Genomic DNA, 22,392 nt, shown 5'->3' on the forward strand with positions numbered 1-22,392 from the left:
TTTTTTCTTTTTTTTAAGTGAAGGACATCAGCTCAGCTTTTATTTATTTATTTATTTATTTATTTATTTATTTTTGGCTGTGTTGGGTCTTCGTTTCTGTGCGAGGGCTTTCTCTAGTTGCGGCAAGCAGGGGCCACTCTTCATCGCGGTGCGCAGGCCTCCCACTATTGCGGCCTCCCTTGTTGTGCAGCACAGGATCCAGATGCGCAGGCTCAGTAGTTATGGCTTACAGGCCTAGTTGCTCTGTGGCATGTGGGATCTTCCCAGACCGGGGCTCGAATCCGTGGCCCCTGCATCGGCAGGCAGATTCTCAACCACTGTGCCACCAGGGAAGCCCCTTTCTGACTTTTCTGATGGTGAGATTAGAGCATGGGACTGTGAGAAGTAAAGTGACCACTGAAATATTTCCATTAATAAAATCAATAACATAGTCAATAATATAACATAATACAATACAATTATAGAAATATATTGACTTGATTTTCCTTTTGGGGGAAAAATAACTGAAAGGCAACCAGAGATTAACAAAGGCACATGCAATTGAAGTCCTTTTTTCCTTACTTAGATTCTAATGAGACTCATTTTAAAAATACAACTCAGGGCTTCCCTGGTGGCGCAGTGGTTGAGAGTCTACCTGCCGATGCAGGGGACACGGGTTCGTGCCCCGGTCTGGGAAGATCCCACATGCCGCGGAGCAGCTAGGCCCGTGAGCCATGGCCGCTGAGCCTGTGCTCTGCAATGGGAGAGGCCACAACAGTGAGAGGCCCGCGTACCGCAAAAAAAAAAAAAAAATACAACTCAGGTTTACTGAAAGAAAAACAAAGTTTCCATTATTCTCAATTTCTACGTGCTAAGATTAGTAATCCTACAATTTACAACATGGATCACAGAAATAAAAGCTATAGCTACACAAAAAAAAACCTAACATGGCCCTGATGGATATCAAGAAAATACACTGAAAAGACCATATACATAACATCCTATTCATCATGAAATGAGCTTTTTTAACAAATCACTTTCATATAGGCACCTCTATTAACTCTACCTCTTTCACAACAAAAGAGATAGAGTCAATAAAGTATTATTCTAATATAAAACAGTAAAGTATTATTCTAAGCTGATTACTGACACACAGTGCTTTCCATCAGCACTGTCCCCAGAACTGCCTGTGATGATAAGATGTCAGGTATCTGCACCGTCCCGTACAGTCAGCCAGCAGTCAGTCACTCGAAGGGACTGAGCACTTGGAATATGGCTAGTGAAGCCAAGAAACTGAACTTTTAATTAATTTTATTGAATGTACAGTTAAAAAGACACATATGGCAGTGACTACTGTACCGGACAGTGCAGATGTAAATTATCAATGGGATAAAATTTCAGAGGAAATCCCTCCAGCTACATATTTAGGAGCTATCACCCTTAGAGAGAAAAGAATGACCTACAATTGCTTACATGATATAAAAAGCACCAGAGAAGCTCAAGGGATCTTGGTTTTAATTGATATTGCCAGCATCACTGGACATCTTTATTTCTAAATCCCAACCTGGGAAGTGTCCAAAACAGATATTCTAGGGCTAGGACAACATTTCCCAACAACATGCAAAAGTATGTATGTAATAGTGCTCAGTACCCAGTAGGTGCTCATTATATGTTTCTGCCCTTTTTCCTTTCCTTTCCATCAGTGTTGAAGTCATACTAGTCTCTACAAGGTAAACAGGTTCAGTATGAGCATTCCTCATCTTCTAAATAAGCAGTTCCCGGAGCAGATGGACTGATCAACAGAAGGCACAAGTGGGTAAGAGCTGCTGGAACTGTCGACTTGAGGACCAGCAACCACAGGCCTATGAACTTATGAATCCAGGAGGAATTAGAAACCAGAAGATTATTCACATCTTTTTAATAATTACTATCTTGGAAGCCAAATACAGTCCATCTTGATCTCCCTTCCTACCAGCTTCATTCTTTTCAACCTATACACTTCAGTACATGATAAATAAAAATGTGGTAACTTCTATTTGGTCAACACAACTCTATATTCTGAAAACATACGATATCCATCAATCAAGAAGGAAATTTAGGTTTACTAAGGAAAAGCTAAATAACAAGGTTACTGTTTGCACCAGGCTTCACTTCACATATACTCACAGAGACAGTGAGGTTCCCCCACGGAATGTTGTGTGCTGTTACATTCCTTTCCTCCCACACCTTCAGAGTTTCATTGCCAGGGTTAGAAGGCTCAACACATACACATCTGAGAAATCAGAATTGGATAATTTTAACCATTCTGCATTTCATGTTTACATTTTATTAAATCAGTCACACAATGGAGTAGCTTTTAACTTCTTAACTTTTTTCCATGTTGCAAAGCATGGAGACTAAAAAGTGAAAATATCAGAAACAATGGAATGGAATAAAGTTTGGCTTATATAAATATAACAAAGCTAATAGAAATACCAATAAAATGTTTACTTAATGAAACTGGTTAGATATATCCCTTGGGGCAGTACTATTTTCTTTAAAAATTTGAGAAGACACCACCATGTTTAACACGGTCAGCCTCCACTCAATTTTACCACTTACCTCCACAGGAGCCGCTGCTGCCTTCCCATCTACACACACACAACATGCACTGGGAACCAGTATAAGTTATACTCCTACTAATTCTAGCCCTACTTGATCAAGCTCATCCTTTACTCATCTTAGGAACCATCCTTAAAGTAATAGGTAAAACATAGTTTTTTAGGACAGGACTAGGTGAGTCAAAGCAATCAGAGAGTTCAGTTCATATCCAGAACTATCTCACCTGCCTGAAAAAGCTAGAAACACATACATAAGCAAAGAAATCTCTAAATATGGATTTAAAAAAGGAAAAGAAACAAACAAGAATATTCTCAATTGGATTATGAGCTGTTTGAGAAAAGGCAGGTGGCTGGACTTTGGATTCAACTGAGGCTCTATCATTTACAAGCTGTTTGACCCAAGTCAAGTTTTAACCTCCACGAGCCTCAGTTTCTTCATACACAAAAGGGGCTACGATATGAATGGCGAACACTGACATGAATATTATGCAACATTCCTAACACAGTGCCTGCTCACAGAATGTTAGCTGAACAAATGATGTTCACATGTAGGAAACAGTGCTCTAATTGGCTGGCACTAGCTCTAAAAACCACGCTTCTTAAAGATCAAAGTAGCAGGGAAAGAGAGAAGACAACAAATAACATTTAAAAAATTAACTAGTTTAAGAGCAAAGAAAATGACACAAAATAGACTTGGCATCAAAGTGTCACTAATATTTTCAAATAGGTCAATGTCTTATAGGAAGTTTCACATCCCTCCCTCCTCTGTGTATCAAAGTCGACAGTGTGTGAGGACAGCGAGAGGAGGAGGGGTGTGAAGTGAGGGACTGGGGCCGAGGGGGACAGGAGGAAGGAAGGCTTTTGGTAACCACGTTCCTCCATCTAAGTTAATCAAATGCAGGCTCACGCTCATACCAACTGTGCTCAAGACAGCAAATACAGGCATCTACCTCGGTATGTCTAATTTTAATAACCTTTTTCACATTTAAACAAGTTTGCCAACCCTTTGTAACTATTATAATTACTTCTCAAATCCTGTTTTATTCTAGAGTCCTAAAATATTTTCATTTCATGCTTTTCTTATCACAAAGAAAATAATCCACTAAACAACATACAACACTGCACTGAAATTACACTTTAAAATAACTTCCAATAAAAATTATCAAGTTTCAAAAACGTTAATGAATATGCAAAACATGAAGAATATATAAATATACGGTGGTTAGTTGCCAAACAACTGAATTTAAATTGGTCAATCCAATTTACACATAAAACCAAAAATACACACACTTGAACAAATTGTTTCAGTGAATAAAAATGACTGAATTTGTTCAACCGCATTTACATCCACTGCGTGCTTTGGTAAGATCTCATCTGTAACAAACAAGTCAACCTCCGTATTGCTAGTTGGGTAGTTATAGCTAGATATACAGTGAGCATCACATTGCAAAAAATCCATTTTCTTTTGCTCAGACACCTCTGCAAAAATGCATTTACTATTAGGGGAAACAGAAACACTTACGAGTAGCTGGTCAGTTCATCTAAATTGTTGTGCATATTAAATGCATATATTTCTCCTAAATGAAAGAGCTTCTCCAAAGCCTCATAGATGAATATGATGCAAATGAGAGCTGCGAAAGCCTCCTCAGTGAACCGGGTGATGTAACACACAAGGCTGCTTGCATCTGTCGCAACCAAAACAATGCACAAGAAAGAAGTCCACAGACCTATACTGGTTCTCAAAGACAGATAGGAAAGGTGATAATCTCTGTTTAGAAAGAAAAATGTGGACACGATCAACATATACATGCCAAACAGTATTGGTACTTAAAATTTTCATTACAAACAGTAAGAACAGTATAAAAACTTAAGATTTCTAAAAGAGAACACATTACAGAATAACAAAATAATGACTAAAGAAAGCTCTATGTGTTTTTCTGCTTCAACTGAAGCCTAGCTTCTTATTAGTAGACTTAATGATTATATTTTACTTATATAAAAGACTTACAGTGAAAATCTACTAGGAAATAAATATTTTAAAAACAAAGACCTCACTTTAGAAATCAGTTATGAGGAGTAAATGACAGATAAGCAGCCTGTAGAACAAGTGGATGTATGTCGCTCTCTCTGAACACCCAGATGCTCCAGTGTCAACATGGCAGCCACGCCCCAGCCCCACCACCACCAGCTCCTCTACCACCAGTATCACCACAGTGACTTCATTTTCCAATTCAATTTCAAATAAGAAATTACTACCAGTGAGTCTAAAACACTTGAGGCCACTACATTCTCTATTTATGTGTGTACTGTGCCAGATCAGAATCAGAATCAGCTTGTCCAGTGGCAAAAGAATCCAAACAAGAGGAATTAGTGAATCAAACATTTAACAGCATCAACAGCATCAAGTTGTTTCAGACTAAAATATTCAACTGCATTTATCTCGCAAAAGGAATAGTACTGCCATGTCTAATTCCGAGGCTACCAGCTCCAGTAACCTGCACTGACCCCATGCTGTGAGCTGCAGCTCCCTCTGTGACACAGGCCTGCTGGGTAAAGTCAGCGTGAGCCTTCGAGATCCACTGCTTTCTAAACTTCCTTTATAAGACCAACATACAGTATAATAAATAATTCAGATTAACTACCTTCTTACTAGGTTGAAATTTGCTAACACAAAGGACTTTTATTGTCCCTCAAGTGATTTGCTTATCAGCACTCAAATCCATTGATTTTATATTCAAGGTGACTGGGGATGAGAGTAGGAGCCAGAGTAGGGTTGACCACACAGTAGCCCCAAAATATTGAAAATATGTATACTCATCAGATCCTCTTTTTCAGCTATTAAATATACAGTGAACTTTTAACTAAAGTTAATAACAATAATATATAATTATAAACATACATAAACAAATGTGACAAGTAGGTAACTATTACATACCTGCAGAATTTAAATAAAATTTTTTCAAACACTAAAACTGGACCTGTGCTCCCCAATATTGTTAGAGGTTGCCCAGCAAACAACGAATAGGCAATCCCAGTTAATGATGCTCCAAAAAGAGACTCTATTGCACTCTGTTTAAGGAAAAAAGAAACGAATAAAGGTAATACATCATAAATATATCTCTAACCTACTATAATACATATATATAAGACACCTGGAAAATAAAAATATTAATCAAGTGGTTAAAAAAATAGAGCAAATGCAACTTTAAATCTCAAATTTAAAATTTAAATATGGAAAATTACAAATATATTTTAAATACATGGGAAAATTGTTTTGTTTTAGCATATTAAAGGTGAACTTTTACAATCAACCCTAATTTAAAACTCAATACTACGGGAGGTAAGGAGGAAGGGGTAAATGCAAGATGGACACAGAGGCTCCAACCCTATCTATACATGTTTTACTTCTTAAGCCTATGGTGTGAGTACAAAGATGTACACATTATTTTTGCATGTCTGAAATAGTTCATTTAAGAAAATAAAAAACATACTAAATGCTCGATGTGGTGCGCTACAAAAAAAAGACTCCTTCAAGTAGATGAATAAGAAATTAGCACACTCAAATTTGAAACTATCATTCTCAAACTTGCTTCTAAAGTGCAATTTCCCATACATTTTAAAGAAATTAATCTAATATGATGGGCTTAACCAACATATATAAAACATGAAATGCTTAACATAAATAATAGATGAAAAATCTCCTTAAAATATTCCTGGAAACCATAAATGAGGAAATATTATTATTAAAGTTTGGTAAAAACGATAAAATGAAAGACTCATAGAAATCTTAAATCAAAGCTAGTAGGCCAATTTTGTTTCACTACCAACATTACATCCTAACTGATTAGGTTATCAGTTGCTAAGGCATATAGACTATGACACTAGACAGAGGGGAGGGGTCAGAAAGAAAACGGTTTACCATTCACAAACATCAAGGTCAACTGGGAAATACAATTAAGCAAGGAAAAGGCCATCATCAGTAAAGCAAAGACAAGACACTTGTGAGAAACAAGCCTCCTGGAACTGAGAGGCAGCACAGCAGCAGGCAGAGAGCAGGGCTTCAGAACCAGATCTGAAGTAGAAGACTGCTTCCTACCAGATGCTAAACCATGGCCGTATCTCAGGCTTGTCCAGCCCAACTTTTCTCATTTTTAAATGTGGGTGATGATAGCCAGGAGAACTTAAAGAAGCAGCGTTTCTGAAAACACTAGCAAACACACTGTCTGGCATATAGAATGCACTCAATAAATGGTAGCAATTATCATCAGTAATAAGAGCATGTTCCAAAATCAAAATCACAACATAAGAATAGTACGTAGTAAAAGTAACATTCAATTATTAGTATAAAAATAGGATCAAACCCACATACAAATTAGACTTTTGGCAAAATGAGTAAGTGTTCATATTAACAATATATTTAGGAATTATATGAAATAAAATTGTTTTCTTGCCCACAGGCAAACAAGAGATTGTCCTGGAAGACACTACTAAGCTATTATAAAATCCTTAGTTCAATTATAATATGTATATTTAGGAATGAATTTAGAGTTCAAATCAAAGGAAAAAATGTCTAAACAACATCTAGAAATAGAAAGCAAAAAATTGAGCAGAGAAACAAGGAGATGGCAAATAAAGAAATGCTAATGGGGTGGGGAAGGCAGTTGGGCACAAAATTAGTTTCCCTCCTCAATGTTGTATTGAAAAAGCAGAAACTTCCAGGTGAAGACCTTCCTTTCACCATTCCCCAAACCCCTCATTGCCACATTTACTAGGTTTCTTTACCCAGACCTACTTTTTCCCAATTTTTAAACTAAATTTTTTTCCCAAACTAAAACCTGTCTTTCCCTAAAGAAATCACAGCCCTCCCTATACTGCCCTAACTAACCCACATTCAAAAGCTTCCATTTTACCCACCAGAAGCCCTCCCCTAATCTCCCCCATACGTCTCTCCACTGTACGACACTGAACAATCCCTGCTGATCTTCCTCCTTCTCTACACCTCTATTTTGGTTTTTACAAAATTACATCATCCTGACTCCTCTTTCAGAGCTCTGACTGTGCCTGTGTCTAATGTGCTGGGCCATTTTTCTCCTCATTCTCACCCTTCCTCCATTTCATAAATGGGACTTTTTTCCTCTCCTTCTCTCTCTTTACATTGTTAACCTCATCTATTTTCAGTTTCCCAATCTTCATATTTCTTTCTTACCACTCTATAAATTCTGGAACTGCACCTCCTAATGTCTCCATTTCTACCTGAAGTTCCAGTAAGGCATCTGAAAATAAACGCATCATCTCCATATCATTTCCCTCCATAATATTTCTGATTTCTCTATTCTAAATTATTACAACTCCTACAGCTCTTCCTTTATCTCACTCATGTGTGGCACAGAACACCACGACATAGTAACTACATATATACTATCCTATCTTTTTCTCCTAGGTTAGGACCCTGAGGATAGATGACACATGCCCATGTCTTACCCTTGTCTATGTTCCTCTAGTGCCTAAAGCTCTATCACATGCACAGGGTATTAAATAGCAGGATGAGACGGGCAGGCAGTGAGTGATAGTCCAAGAGGAAAGAAACAGTATTTCCATGATGGTAACAGACAAGACAGACTTCCTCAGGGACCAGCAGAGTTACATGTACAACTTGTGACAGCACATAAAGCAACTTACTAAAAATATCTATCTGCTATAATAATGTAAAAGAATAATATAAAAGAATCTAAATAATCAAAAAAAATTGAGTTGAAAGGAAATTTCAGTTGTCAGGTTTACCTCATGTTCAGCTTATGAAATACTTTAATTGAACAGTTATTACTACTTAGAATTGGTTGGTTTTTAACCTTTTATCTGTAAAAAATAAATTTTCTCCAAAGAGTAAATATCATTAAACAAAATATACTTAGGAATCACAAACTGTCTCATTTAAATGCCATTAAAATGTATATAAACAGCAACAAAAAAGTCTTTCCAAATTTCACAAAGCACTAGATGCTGTTCTGGTATCAGGCCCCCACAGCCCCAATACAGTATCACCAAGAACAAAAAACATAAAAACTTTCATTCTAGTCATATCAAAATATAGATGCAGTTTTCAGTTATACTTTCCAATTAACACTTTGGCAACATTCACACAAATTTAATAACAGCAAAATTAAACACCACTTCAAAAATCCATCATTTGTCCAGAATTATGCTCCCTTCTTCCAAATAGTCTAGCCCAGGGGACCTGCCAGGGTGGATTAGTTAATGTTAATCACATGGCTCTAACTAATCCTATGATGTCATAAAGGATACAAAGTGACCCCACCGATAAATTCTCCCACCCATGACCCACCCAGAATCAGTTCAATTGATCTGTCTCCTCCCACCCACTCCCCCCACAAAGACAATACAAGCCTTTTACTCAATTTATTAAACCATTCATCCAGCAAGCCATGACAAACTTTTTTCTTTCTTTCTTTCTTTTTTTTTTTTACCTCAACTGTGCATCTTCTCCTGTTCAAATGGCTTCCCCATGTTTTCCATTGCAATTACCTTTGGGGGAAGTCTGCTTTGGGACAGGTTAATCATGCTGTGGGTAGACTCTTCAAATAAAAGTATGTATAGTGAGACAAATGCACACAGACACTTGCCTCTGAAGAGCTAAGAGCCTGGCCACTACCAATCTTTGTACTCACTATTCTGCCTTCTGTAGCTTCTCCAAGCAGCCCTCCAAAAGTGATTACAGGAGACATACAGGCACAGTATAGGAAAAGAATCGAGGCCAGGCACTGCAGACTTAATGCATCCTTGAAGTCACTCAAGAAAAAAGGTGCTTTCCTTTTGATGTCAAGTATCAAACCACCAAAAAGCCTAAATAGGTGAGATGAAACTCGTCAAACTGTACACTAGAGGATTCTGGCTAGTTCAAACTAAAACTATGGGCTACATAAAACTGCTGGTGCCTAGCGTTTTGTCAACAAAAATCAATATCCTATTTAAATAATGGTATAAATTATAGAAGACAAACTCATTTAATCTAATCCACTGATAGTGGAAAGGCAGACCTCACTAAGTTAAAAGACACAAACATCTGTATCATATGGACTATATGCTGAAAAGACTACAGGCAAATGACTATATGAGTAAATGCAATAAATATCAAACACAAATGTGCAAAGAAATACATAATAAAAATAAATAAAACCTAACAACCCATTCATGAAAATGTGCATAAGCAATGCTATTAATCATTATTTATATTATAAATCTTAAAGGCAAGTACCAGAAATACCAGGAATGCAATTATAATATAATCATAAGTCCCCAAATACCCTTTAATATGAATGTAGTATGCTCAGGCCCACTCAGTAGTGAATTAAATAATTTTAGTTTTAAAATTTTAGTACTTCAAACACATAAATACTTCTGGTCTAGAAAAAAAGCCTAAAAACTATTTCAGTGTATGTAATTTACTGTATATGTAGTCAAACCAGTGTGCATATTAATAAAACTAAGAGGTTTTAGTTAGTAAATTTAAAATCTATATTTGCATATCAAATCATTTCAATGACTTATCATTTTAGTGTTTTTTAAAATCAGACTTTTGGATACATCTAACTTGAAAGCATTCCACTACAATATAAGCTCTGTGAGGGGCAAGGACCTTTTCTTATTCACTGCCATTATCTCCAGTGTCTAGAACACTGCCTGGGAAATAGTAGGTACTCAATAAATACCGGTGACAAATCAGTAATTTAAAAAGATTTTGTGACTCATATCATTCAAATCCCTACTGCAGAAAAATACACCAAACAAATTAATCTTATGCTTTCAAATGCTTTAGATGTTTCAAGCTTTACCATTCTAGCTTTTTCCAAAGTTAATATTGAAATAAAGCCTAAACATACATTGACACCTGGAAGAAGTTATCCTATAAATAATATGACAGCAAGGGGACTGAGAAAACTGTAAAAAAATGTGCCAACTTGCAATAAAAAAGGTGCCAATGATAATCTAGAAAATGAAAGTATATCATCAAATCAATCATTTATATGAGACTCTCGGGTAACACGAGATCACTGGGGGTCTGGCTTGGTACTTCTCAGTGACTAACCCTACCTCAGTTTTAAGTCTGAAGAAGTAATAATAATAATAACTTAAATGAGCACCTTTCACATGGGAACAGAGTCTTACTCTATTATACTCAGAGGCTACTATATTAGTCCATGGATTAAGATATCCTGTATAAGCTATCCTGGTTTTTTAAACAAATATTTAAGCTTCAAGATCTTTAGTTCTATAGGGACCACCAATGGATAAAACAGTATCAACATCCACATGCTTTTTTCTACACAATGGTAATACCATATCATTTTCTACCTCTACAAAATATTTTAAGACAATGTTTGCACCTGGTAATATTTCTATTCTTTATTCCAAAAATTAACTTCTGCAACAATTTTTCCAACTAGGTTTCCAGAGACTATTACTACGGTTTAATTATGCTTGTCTGTCGAATTTTACATTACCTCATGATGTACTGCTCATGGAAGAGTTTTACATCTATGCACACACATGACACACTGGTTACAATTCCTCTCTGTTCCCATAATTCTCTAACTTCATATGAGAATGGCAATAGGACACCACACTTTCCTCAAGAACCTTCTGTACAGGGAGTTAAATTAACCTACTATAGAACTACAATATTCTTAACATATGCTGCATAATATTTTCATTTTAAATTAAATCCTGGTATACAGAACCCAATATAGTCTAGTAAACTATCCTTAACATTATATACCTATAAAATAATACACATTTTTTAAAATATGGAAAAAATACTGTACAAAATTATTTTCCAAATATTTACAAAGAAAAAGAATGCTTATGCCTTTTCCATCAAATCAATCTCTAGCCCCTAAAAGACACCCACACTGTATCAGTATCTGTACCCACCGTCCAGTCCTCTGTAGCTCAGGCCCAGCATGATGTGGGGCCTCCTTAGGGGTCTCACCCGAGCTGGGGGCAGATCCATTGGGAAATACAGGAATCTTTCTCTTTTCCTGCATTTCACAAAAAACACATTTTCAGAATTGTTTTAAGGAAGCTGAGAAGGCATCTTCAGTTAGAGGGAACGTGAGATCTCATACTGATTATATATCTAACCAGTACTCCTAGAAAAAATGCTTCCTAATGTAAACTTCCACTTTAAAGAAAATGCACTTTGAAATAGAATCTAAAATTTGTCTCTATTATATTTCGAATTTATATTGTTTTTTTCTGCTTTATATTCTAATATCAGATATACTATAAAACACCCACACACACCATTTCAAATTACTACTCAGCAACAGAAGCAAAAATATCCAATAAAGGCATCTCTCCAACTAGAATTTTTTTAAATCTTACTCATGTTAACTATAGAAAAAATATATTTTACATTAAGAGTAAATGCCATTTTTTTTTTCTTTTTAAAATACTTCCCTTAAGACATAAGTAGCACAAGAGTTATTAAACAAATTTTCATAAAAATCAATTTCCATGGCGCAGTGATTGAGAGTCTGCCTGCCGATGCAGGGGACACGGGTTCGTGCCCTGGTACAGGAAGATCCCACATGCCACGGGGCGGCTGGGTCCGTGAGCCATGGCCACTGAACCTGCGCGTCCGGAGCCTGTGCTCCGCAACGGGAGAGGCCACAACAGTGAGAGGCTTGCGTACCACCAAAAAAAAAAAATCAAGTTCCACTTAAGTTTTATTACAAATTCAAGAGTACTATTCTCGTGATAAAAGATCTCCTCCTCCTCACCAGAGTGAGCTTTTAATTTGTTACCTCCAAAGGTCAGAGGTTGCTGGACTAAAAAAAGTGTGTGTGTGTGCACACGTGTGCGTGCGGGGTGGCGGGGTGGCGGTGGGGGTGGTGGGGTTTGGGTTGGGGTGGGTGGGAGACCGCTAGAGGGAGACAGAGGAGACCAAAGAGAAAGGGAGAGGGAAGAGGAGAAAGAAAAAGACGGGATTGGGGGTGGTGTTTATCCCAGGAGGTCCCCTGGATCAAAGACTCTGGCTCAACTACAGACAAACTCCCTGGTTCACATATTCAGTATTTATAGAGCAGCATAACTTATCTATAATCATAAGATTACCATTTGAAAATATCAAAATTAAAACTAACTTACATCATAGCTCAAAGGGGAAAGAGAAAACAAAATTACAGAATTCCTAGAAAACAAATCTCAAGAAAAATACTATATACCACAATCTATGGGATACAGCAAAAGCTTCATTCAAGAAAATGAAGCACTTATATTAAGAAAATTGGAAGAATAAAAATAAGTGTATTAAGCATTTAATTCAGGAAATGTGAAAAAAATCTTTGAAGGAAGGTGAAAGGAATAAAATAAAGCAGCTAAAAGCAGAAATCGAGTTACAAAACACAATATACTTTTCTAAAAAGGAGAACAAATAAATTTTAAAAGCTGCTCTACTGGGAAAATATGATAACCATTAGCTAATATACAACCAAAGATACGACAAGGAGGCAACTTCATAAATTTTACATATATATAAGAAATATATATATATATATGTACAAAGAGACAGACTGCACAACACAACCTTCTGCAAATAAATGAAAAATTTTGATGAAATGGGTAATATACCAAAAAACATAATTTCCCAAAATTGACACCAGAAAATAGGTAATTTTCTACGGTATACAGTTTACCAAAACTGACTCCAGAAAAAAGAGAAAGTTTACACAAACCAATTTCCACAGAAGAAATAAGCAGGTTGTTGAAGTCTACGACACAAGAGTCAAGTTCAGAAAATTTTAATAAAGAAGTCTTTCAAACTTTCAGAACGAAATTATTCCAAACCACTTAAGGTTTAAAGAACACAGAAAAAGGAAAACTTACAAATTTGTTTTTATGAAACAAGTATAATGATGATACCAAAACGTGAAGACTGAACAAAAATCTATATACCAATCTACTTACAGAGGATGGAAACAACTTAAATAAAACATTAGACAAAGACTACAGGCACTTTAAAGCCCAAGCTGGCTTATTCCAACAATGCAAAAGTGTTTTCAAATTAAAGATTTACCATGATAACTGATAAATAAAATTTATATGATCATCTCCAGAGATGCTAAAAAGCCCTTTGACAAAATTCAACATTCACTTATATTAAAAATTTCAATAAAACAGAAATTAGGGTACTTTCTTAACATGATAAAATGTGTACTTTGGCACCAAAGACAGTAACTTAATGAGAGAAACACTAGGGATATGGACTACAATTAGGAATAAATTAAGAAATGACCTTTAAAGTCAACTACTACTTAAAACTATTAGAGATTTTAATCAATACAATTAGCAGAAAACTTGTTAGAGGTATAAGAATTAGAAAATAAGGGATAAAATTATCTCTTATTGCAGATTACATGACTAAAAAACTACTACATACAATAAAAGCCTAAGAAAGGTAGCAGGATACAAAAGAAATATACAATAACCAATAGCCTTCATAAATATATATATATGTGTGTGTGTGTGTACATACATATATATATATATAAAGCAACAAGCAGATGATATAATGGAACAAAGACCTCATTTATAATAGAAACAAAGATAAAATACTTATGAATATACTCACCAAGAAGCGTGTAAGGCACAGATAAGGAGAACTTTATAATATTCTTTAAGGACACAAAAAGTGACTTGAAATAGGAAAACAACTGGGGAAAGATGTACCATGTTCTTGAATAGAATCAATATTATAAAGATGTCAACCTTCTCTCAGTTCATTTAGAAATTTAATTTCCATCACAATTTTTTAAAAATCACATTTTATTTCTGTAAGTAAAAAGCTGATTTTAAAGCTTATGTGAAAAATAAATACACAAAGATGGCCAAGAAAATTCAGAAAAACAAGAGTAAGAGAGAGGTTGAGAATGAATGCAGACCTACCAGATATTAAATATAACAAAAAGCCTCAGAAATTAAAGTGTGAAATTGGTCCACGAATAGACAGACCACTGGAAAAGAATTTCCAGAAACAGACCTGAATGCATATGGAAATTTAATAAATGATAAAGAGAACATCACCAATCAGGTGGAGAAATGCTTAAGTTTTTAATAAATAGGGACAACCAGGCCGCAATTTAGAAAAAAGACAAATTGCATGCATTCTCTATATAATACGTCATGATAAATTCAAAAGGATCAACGAATGATTTAAATGTTAAAAAAAAGTGATGGAGGGCGATGAGCAAAAAATATTCAGGAATATTTAACTTCACTAATTACAGAAATGCAAATTAAAACCACATTAAAATACCAGATATAGTAAGATAATGATACCTATCAGACTGACAAATATCCAAAAGTTTGACAACACACTGTGCTAGTGAGGCTGTAGGGAAACAGGCATTCTCATTCATCACCAAAATGAGTCTACAACAGTTCAACCTGATAAGAGGAGATTCTGGTAATATCTGCTAAAATTATAAATAAATTCCCATGTGAGCCAGCAATCTTATTCCCATGAATCCATCCTACAGACAGACACATCTGCACAAGACTAAAATGGCAATATGAACACTATGATATGGTTTGTAATAGCAAAAGACTGAAAACAACCTGCACCAGAAACAGGACAAACTATGGTACATCCATACTGGAATAAAACACAGCTGTGAGAAAAGGAAGAAGGAGTATTTCTATGATTTCTTATGATCAGATCCCCAGGAAATATTGTTACATGAGAAAAGCAAGGTGCAGAACACTACAAATAGGATGTTAACTTCTGGTTAGAGAGGAGAGAACAAGACTATATGTTCATATTTCCCTGTACTAAATAAAAACTGGAAGGATAACAAAAAACTAGTAACAAATGGTGACCCACAGGAGGTGGGGACAGAGGTAAGAAGGCAAACGGGACACAGTGGGGAACAACTTCTCTGAGTGTAGTTCTTCATATAGTTTTGAGTTTTGTAAATGTATAAACTATTTGAAAAATGTTTAATAAAAAAAAAAGTAACTCCAAGAAGTACTGTGTGGATTCTCACCTGAGAAGGAACGCTCTTCGGCGGCTCTATGCGTATGGAAGGGTCCCACTCTCCTGGAGGTAGGACAGTCACTTGGTCTAAAAATTCATCAATTCCAGATAGGAGGTCATTTCTGTCTTTTGCTTTATAAGCTACATCATGAAAAATCTAAAGAAAAATATACATATTGAGTAAAAGGATTGTAAAGCTGAAAGAAAATTCTACGCATAGTAATCCACTTTAGATATCATAACTAAGTCTACATAATTACCTTAACTCTTGTTCCCACTCTCGCTAATAACTTCAAAAAATAACCCACTATTAGTATTACCAGATGAATTAATAGTAACAACAAAAGAAACCAGTGATGTGTTAATATACAACAATTTTTAAAAAGAGAGTATTTTACTTGGGAAATAATAAATACAGAATAAAATAATACTGTAGGTGCGTCATTCCACTTTTATGATATTTTAATGTCATTTATCCTAAAGGAATAGTCATGGGTATGCTAACAATCTTACTTAAATAACTAATTTGATCATTTATATTTACTGGGTGCCTACTATTTGGCAGGCACAATTCTGAGCACTGTGGACACAGATATGGCAAAGTCCCTACACTCAAGAACTCAGGGGGAAAGACAGTGAAACAGGTAATTACATAAATACACAACTGCAGGTAATAATAAATGTGTCTATAAAAATAAAGCAGGGTAAAGGAAGGGAAGCTGATGTGGAAGAATTGGGTGGCCAAGGAAGGTCTCTTAGAGGAGGAAACACTACAGGAGGAATCTGTCTGAAATGAGGGACAAAGGCATGCATAGGGTGGGGTGGAGGTGGTAGAGTGAGCACTCAGGCAAAGGGAAGAGCAGCAATGTCCAGGGGCAGCAGTGAGCATAGCACATCTGAAGAACAAAAAGGAAGCTGTTGTGGACAGAGCAAGTGGTAGAGAAAAGGTGACTAGTCAGTCATAGCATGTAAATTTCGAAAAAAATTTAAAAAAAGCATACAGAGGCTAGATTAGGCAGACCCTATTAAGACAACAGTAAAGAGTTTAAATTTAAACAAATATACAATAGGATGTCATTGATACATCTGGATCAAGGAAATGATTTATTCAAATCTGCATATTACTGATAGTACAGAGGAAAATACGATAAGAGAAAGGCCCATATGATCCACTTTTGTCACCAAAGAAAAGAAGGTAAGAGAGTCTAAGCTGGAGGGAGAAGTGATGGTGCAGGTGGAAAGGAGATGGTAGACTAAATGCAAAATACACAGAAAAGGTAAAATCAATAAAATCTGTTGCTGACTGAGACAGAACAGAGAAAGGAGGTCAGTTCAGACATGTGGGGTTTCAGATGCCTTAGGGACACAAAGCAGAGATGTCTAACAAGTACCCGACTATAAAGCTCTCTCCCAAAGAGACAAAGTCCTGATCAATACAGGCCATGGTCAAAGATGAAGTCTGCAAAACCAAGAAATTATAGAGAAAAAAGGGGAAAACACAAAGTCCTGTGTGTTTTCCCAAAGAACCAATATCCTGAAATGCAGGATGAAGAAAATTTCAAAATGTCAAGAAGATGGTCAATAATTTCAACTTGTGGGGGAGGGAGGAAACCAAACAGTATCCACTGATCCCTGACAGAAAGGTCCTAAAGACCTTGCAAAAGGCAAATAGTGAATATGAGATAAAATAGTAAAGACAAACAAGGACAATTTTCTAAGCTTCACTATGAAAGGAGAACTATAATTTAATATGCATTATATGCTTTTTAATCAGTGTCCATGTCAAAGGGCATTTTAATTACCTCATCCGTCATGAGGGTGGCTATTGATCTTCCAATTTCATGGTACTGCGGCGCCTTGCCTGCAGGACCCAATAACAGAAACAAAAACCTAAGGAAACATGAAAACACAGATTTAAACATAAACAACATACACACATAAATCTAGGAATCATAAAGAAATCATTCAAATGTAAACACAGAAACAACACTCAGACCTCTTTTCCGTCCTCACACACCAATGGCTGAAAAGAGGATGGAACTCTATTCAGATGAAAACAGATCACAAAACTAAGAAAGGCATTCATAAATAAGTTTCTACCAAGTTATTACTTTTCATCTTCCTTAGAGTAAAAAAGTACTTAGGGAATTGGTGTTTTACATTAAAAGTTCCCATCTTCTATATCCTTTTGAATTTTGAGTAACCAATTTTTTCTGGTCTGTACTGATGAAAAGAAGTAAATTAGTAAATAAAGTGAATACTAATCCCATTTAAGTATTTACTTTGGCTTAATAATATAGCTAAAAGTATGCACAAGAAATCCATAATCCCTCAAACTACAGTCTGGACAAAGACACTAATGTGGTAAATAAGGGACTAATCCCTTTGGAAGGAAAAGCATTTTTATTTACGACTCCAAATTTAACATCAAACCTCTTATTATTTGATTTTAATTTATTTATAGTGACTAAATAAAAATTATTTAACTTCCTACTTAGTTATATCATTGTTCACACTACAGTAAAATATTAATATTCACAATAATCCAAACTGGAAGTATTCATCTTCCTGCTTTATAATATTTTAAATGTGAATCTATGAAATTATTCTTCTCATTTATCTTAATACTATACCGTTAATGCAATTCAGTAAAGCTTATTAAGAACTGGCACATGTATTTCAATCAAGTTGCAATTAATTCTTCTTATTTACTATTATATGAATAAGAAAAAACATATTTTTAATTATTCTCATTTGTAATTAAGTTTATACAATCAGTAGCTAACAAATTGATAACCCTTTATAACACAACTTGCTAATTCTTAAGGATATGACCCCCATTTTAATTTTTACTTATAATGTATACTGAACAGAAGATTTGATCAGGTCAGAACAAAGCATTTTGCCTAATTCAGAGGCATTATTACATTTAATCAACCCTGTGAGGTACTGCTACCATCCCACAAAAAGTGGCAGAGCAAGGATTCAATTCCATTCTCTCTGACTTCAGTGCCTGCACAGAACATACATACTATGTCTAAAATGATGAACTGTTTTTTAAACCAAAGCTCCCAAGATACCGAACTTCTTGTAAAAATATAAATCCAATGTATTTTTTTTAATTTATAATTTGAGTTTTTTAATTTATCAATTTTTTAACAGATCTTTATCGGAGTATAATTGCTTCACAATACCATGTTAGTTTCTGTTGCACAACAAAGCAAATCAGCCACATGCATACACATGTCCCCATATCCCCTCCCTCTTAAGCCTCCCTCCCATCCTTCCTATCCCACCCCACTAGGTCATTCCAAAGCACCGAGCCGATCTCCCTGTGCTATGCTGCATAAAGCAACATGTTCCTTCAGTGAATAAAATTTTTTAGATTTTGGACATTCTGGGAGAATGTTAGTTGGAATTAACCCTCTCTTTACCTTGTAGGAACAGGGACCTCGGTCAGCCCTGAGAGAAGAACAGCAGGAGCCAGTCTCACAAACGCAATTATAGGTCTTTCCAAAAAATCCACTTCTCCCACCAGAACATTGGATGCCTCAGCTCCCGAAGGAATTTTTCTCATGAAATTCATATCAACCTAGTGACAAATAAATAATAATTAAAAATAAAGTGTGCATGGTATTAATAAGACCAGAGGGAAATAGGAAAGAAAAGATGCTTTTAAGACTACTATTTGCTAATCAAAACTGGTGATCTAAAGGATGTAAAAATGCCAAAATTCTCACAAATACAAAGAATGAAGTAGACAAATACAAAAAAGCAAGCAAAACACATCTACCAAACAATACTCCCAACTGTTTTACTGTCATAATCTTTACTACTTCAGATATCTAAATTACCAAACATACAAACTAGAGGAAATTTTCAATGAATATAGCAGTATTCATTAAAAACTATTAAAGACAAAAATATAGTTCACAAGCTAACAGTGGTCCATGAAATTATACACAGTGCTAAAAAATATTCATTTAATTATTATCTATTGTTTAATCTTAGAAATCAATTGGTTCCTTTATATTTTATGTATTTTTATAAGTCCTTTCTATTTTAAAGAACTCTGGGCATCCCCCAGTATTTTCATTAAGTGGGAAAATTATGTTTATTTAAAACTAAAATAGCCATAATTGGTATAGATATATGGTAGTGCTATATAATCACATTCAGTTGTCTGTGTATAATTACAAAGAAAAGGTTACAAGCATAATATCAAAGTATGGCAACTTCTTCGTTTATACGCAGTTTCACACAAGGCACTAAACAACCACTTACAGGGCTATCTATTAAAATAAAACCAGCACTTACAGCGGGCCTCTTGAGTCCCACACCCAGTGTGCCACAACTACAGTGCCAGGAGGCAGACTCCTGCCCAACAGGAGATAAGGAGGTGTACACAAGGACAGACCAAGTAAAAAAAGGAAAACTGTGACAGAGGAACAAAAGTAAATGGCATCTGCCATGTCTAGAGGAGATCTATAACGTAAACTATAGTAATTTATTCGTTGCAATTTAGTTACTGAACACTTTACACTCATCTGAAATAATTGGAGCACCAGTAAAAATGTGATTGACTTAGAACAGTATAACGTCCCATAAGCAAGGCTTTTTTTTGGCAAAGCTTTTTATAATTTTAGAGCATGAAGCTTAGCAAAGCTATACCGCAAATCATCATTTAAATGCCTTTTCTGCAAAATGTGATTTATAGAATTTGCATCATAAAACAAAGGCTTAAAAAATGAATCTTACTTGAAATAATCACATTTAATTAAAAGTCTGACATTGTATCCTATAGTAAATACCAATAAAAAAATTTACAATGGCCACAGGGGATCAATTATTCAGAGGCAGTACTCACAAAGTATGCTTTAAATTCAATCGTAATTTGAACTTGTAGTTTTTTGTCCTGTTCTTTTGAAATAAGTTCTTTTAATATTTCATTTAAATACTCATCTACCACAATTAAAAATCATAGTTGAGATAGGTGAATTGTTTTTAAATCCATGCCTTTACCTTTACCTACCCATGGGGAAGCACCAATGTTTCCCAGTGACATTCCAGAAAGTACTGACACCATAAGACAATAATTCTGGGATCACATTACAGCCGAGAAAAAGCTGAATCATTACTGCTATAACATCATTACCAGAATTAATCTTTCTAGTGGTGGTAGCTCCAGAACAAACGACTGTAATTCAAAAGGTACTGAAGTTTCATGATATCTATGGGTAGGTATAGATGAAAATACCATATTATTCATATATTCTTTTTTCAGAATTTCTAACACTAGTAAAATATAACGTTATTCAAGTGCTATGAGACTGTTACCTTTCTCACAATTTCTGATCATAAATTAACATATCACAAGCATCACATGCAGGTTTATAGGCACCAGTTATTAAAAAATTATTATAATCAATGTTAATAAAGCCACATTGCTACAATTTTCTCAGTAAAAATGACTATGAAAATGTATAGTTAGTAACAGAATTACCTTGCTGAAGTCAACAGTACTATTTTCTCTGCTTCCTCCACTTCCATTACCTTTAATTTCTCCACTTTTACTATTGTCCAAGTTCCCAGGTGCAGACTGTGGAGAGGCCAAAATACCTGTATTTAAGAACAAACAAATTCCAAACTAGTAAGGAGAAAATTCACTTTGTAACCTGAATCTACTCATATCCTGAAAGTGATGGTTTATTAAAAGCAAATGTGCTAGGTAAAAAAAAAAAAAAAAAGTGCCAAGTGTTAGTACCATACCAGCAAGAGTAGATTAACATTTTAAGCAATAATGAAGCTATATATTTTAACATTTTAAATAATATAATTGGCATTTACAAAAATGGTGGCCTTTTGCAAAAAGAGAAAAAGTGAGTAGAAGGTGGAAGACCTGGGTCTGATCACCACTAGAAATACTTAGGGCATCCATTTTCAATGTATCCAATAGACTTGTGAAGTCCACATCATTAAGTTAGCTTAATGATGTCTAGCACACTTATATCAATAACAATATAAAATTTCTGATAAAACCTAAATGTAACTCAGAAAATGTTAAGAGCTACGTCAACTAAATGTACACTAATTTCGCCATAATCATCCCTAATCTTAACAGTTTCCTCAAGAATTTTCATTCTCTTGTGTAAAATTTATGTGCTGCCTACTGTCATTATTCCTAAGAAATATGTTAAAACATAATAGTAATGTTTTTACTATTTTAGGTACACGTTCTATTAAATTAGCTTGTTTGTATTACAAATGATAGATATATGTTCATGCATTATGTATACTCATTTCAAGTAACACTCAGCAGCAACAATTCACACAATAACATAAAAACACCCAGTAGCATATGACCAATCATTACCACTACGAATTTTGCATAAAGTTCAAATCTCAAAAATGTTTAAGTACTTAACATAGATTTCTACCATTAAACGTATCTAATTTTTTCAAAACACCCAAGACTTTCTAGTTCAAGAATATAGATTTAATATTACCCAAAACACTGAGTATCACAGGAGAAGATGCACTAGACAATTACAACAGTCTTTACTTTTAGTTTTAACTCTGTCACTCAAGACAATCTAGTGACCCACAGAAATTCAATTAAACTGTTTGTAGTTAGATCCTATAAACTTTAAAGTTAATATTAGTAATTGAGTTCCAAAATTTTAAGCATATCAGATATATTCAATGCCTCTAAGGGAGTTTTCGTTTTTACAGAATACAACATACACTAGTAACCTTAAG

The 22,392-nt window shown here is 35.0% G+C and overlaps 1 protein-coding gene across 5 annotated transcripts in view; it reads right to left on the bottom strand.

The window, feature by feature from the left end:
• Positions 1 to 22,392, bottom strand: part of SLC4A7 (solute carrier family 4 member 7) — a 125,769-nt gene that overhangs the window by 26,809 nt on the left and 76,568 nt on the right. For all 5 annotated transcript variants that reach the window (XM_060109344.1, XM_060109340.1, XM_060109339.1 and 2 more), the window contains 9 exons: positions 21,137 to 21,252; positions 19,068 to 19,225; positions 17,436 to 17,523; positions 15,644 to 15,790; positions 11,529 to 11,635; positions 9,266 to 9,440; positions 5,515 to 5,648; positions 4,102 to 4,347; positions 2,146 to 2,251 (listed from right to left, as the gene is read on the bottom strand). In XM_060109344.1, coding sequence (XP_059965327.1) covers positions 2,146 to 2,251; positions 4,102 to 4,347; positions 5,515 to 5,648; positions 9,266 to 9,440; positions 11,529 to 11,635; positions 15,644 to 15,790; positions 17,436 to 17,523; positions 19,068 to 19,225; positions 21,137 to 21,252 — 1,277 coding nt within the window. The remainder of the gene's footprint in view (positions 1 to 2,145; positions 2,252 to 4,101; positions 4,348 to 5,514; positions 5,649 to 9,265; positions 9,441 to 11,528; positions 11,636 to 15,643; positions 15,791 to 17,435; positions 17,524 to 19,067; positions 19,226 to 21,136; positions 21,253 to 22,392) is intronic.

This window comes from Mesoplodon densirostris, chromosome 10 (genome assembly GCF_025265405.1).
Source record: "Mesoplodon densirostris isolate mMesDen1 chromosome 10, mMesDen1 primary haplotype, whole genome shotgun sequence".
Classification (NCBI taxonomy): Eukaryota; Metazoa; Chordata; class Mammalia; order Artiodactyla; family Ziphiidae; genus Mesoplodon; species Mesoplodon densirostris.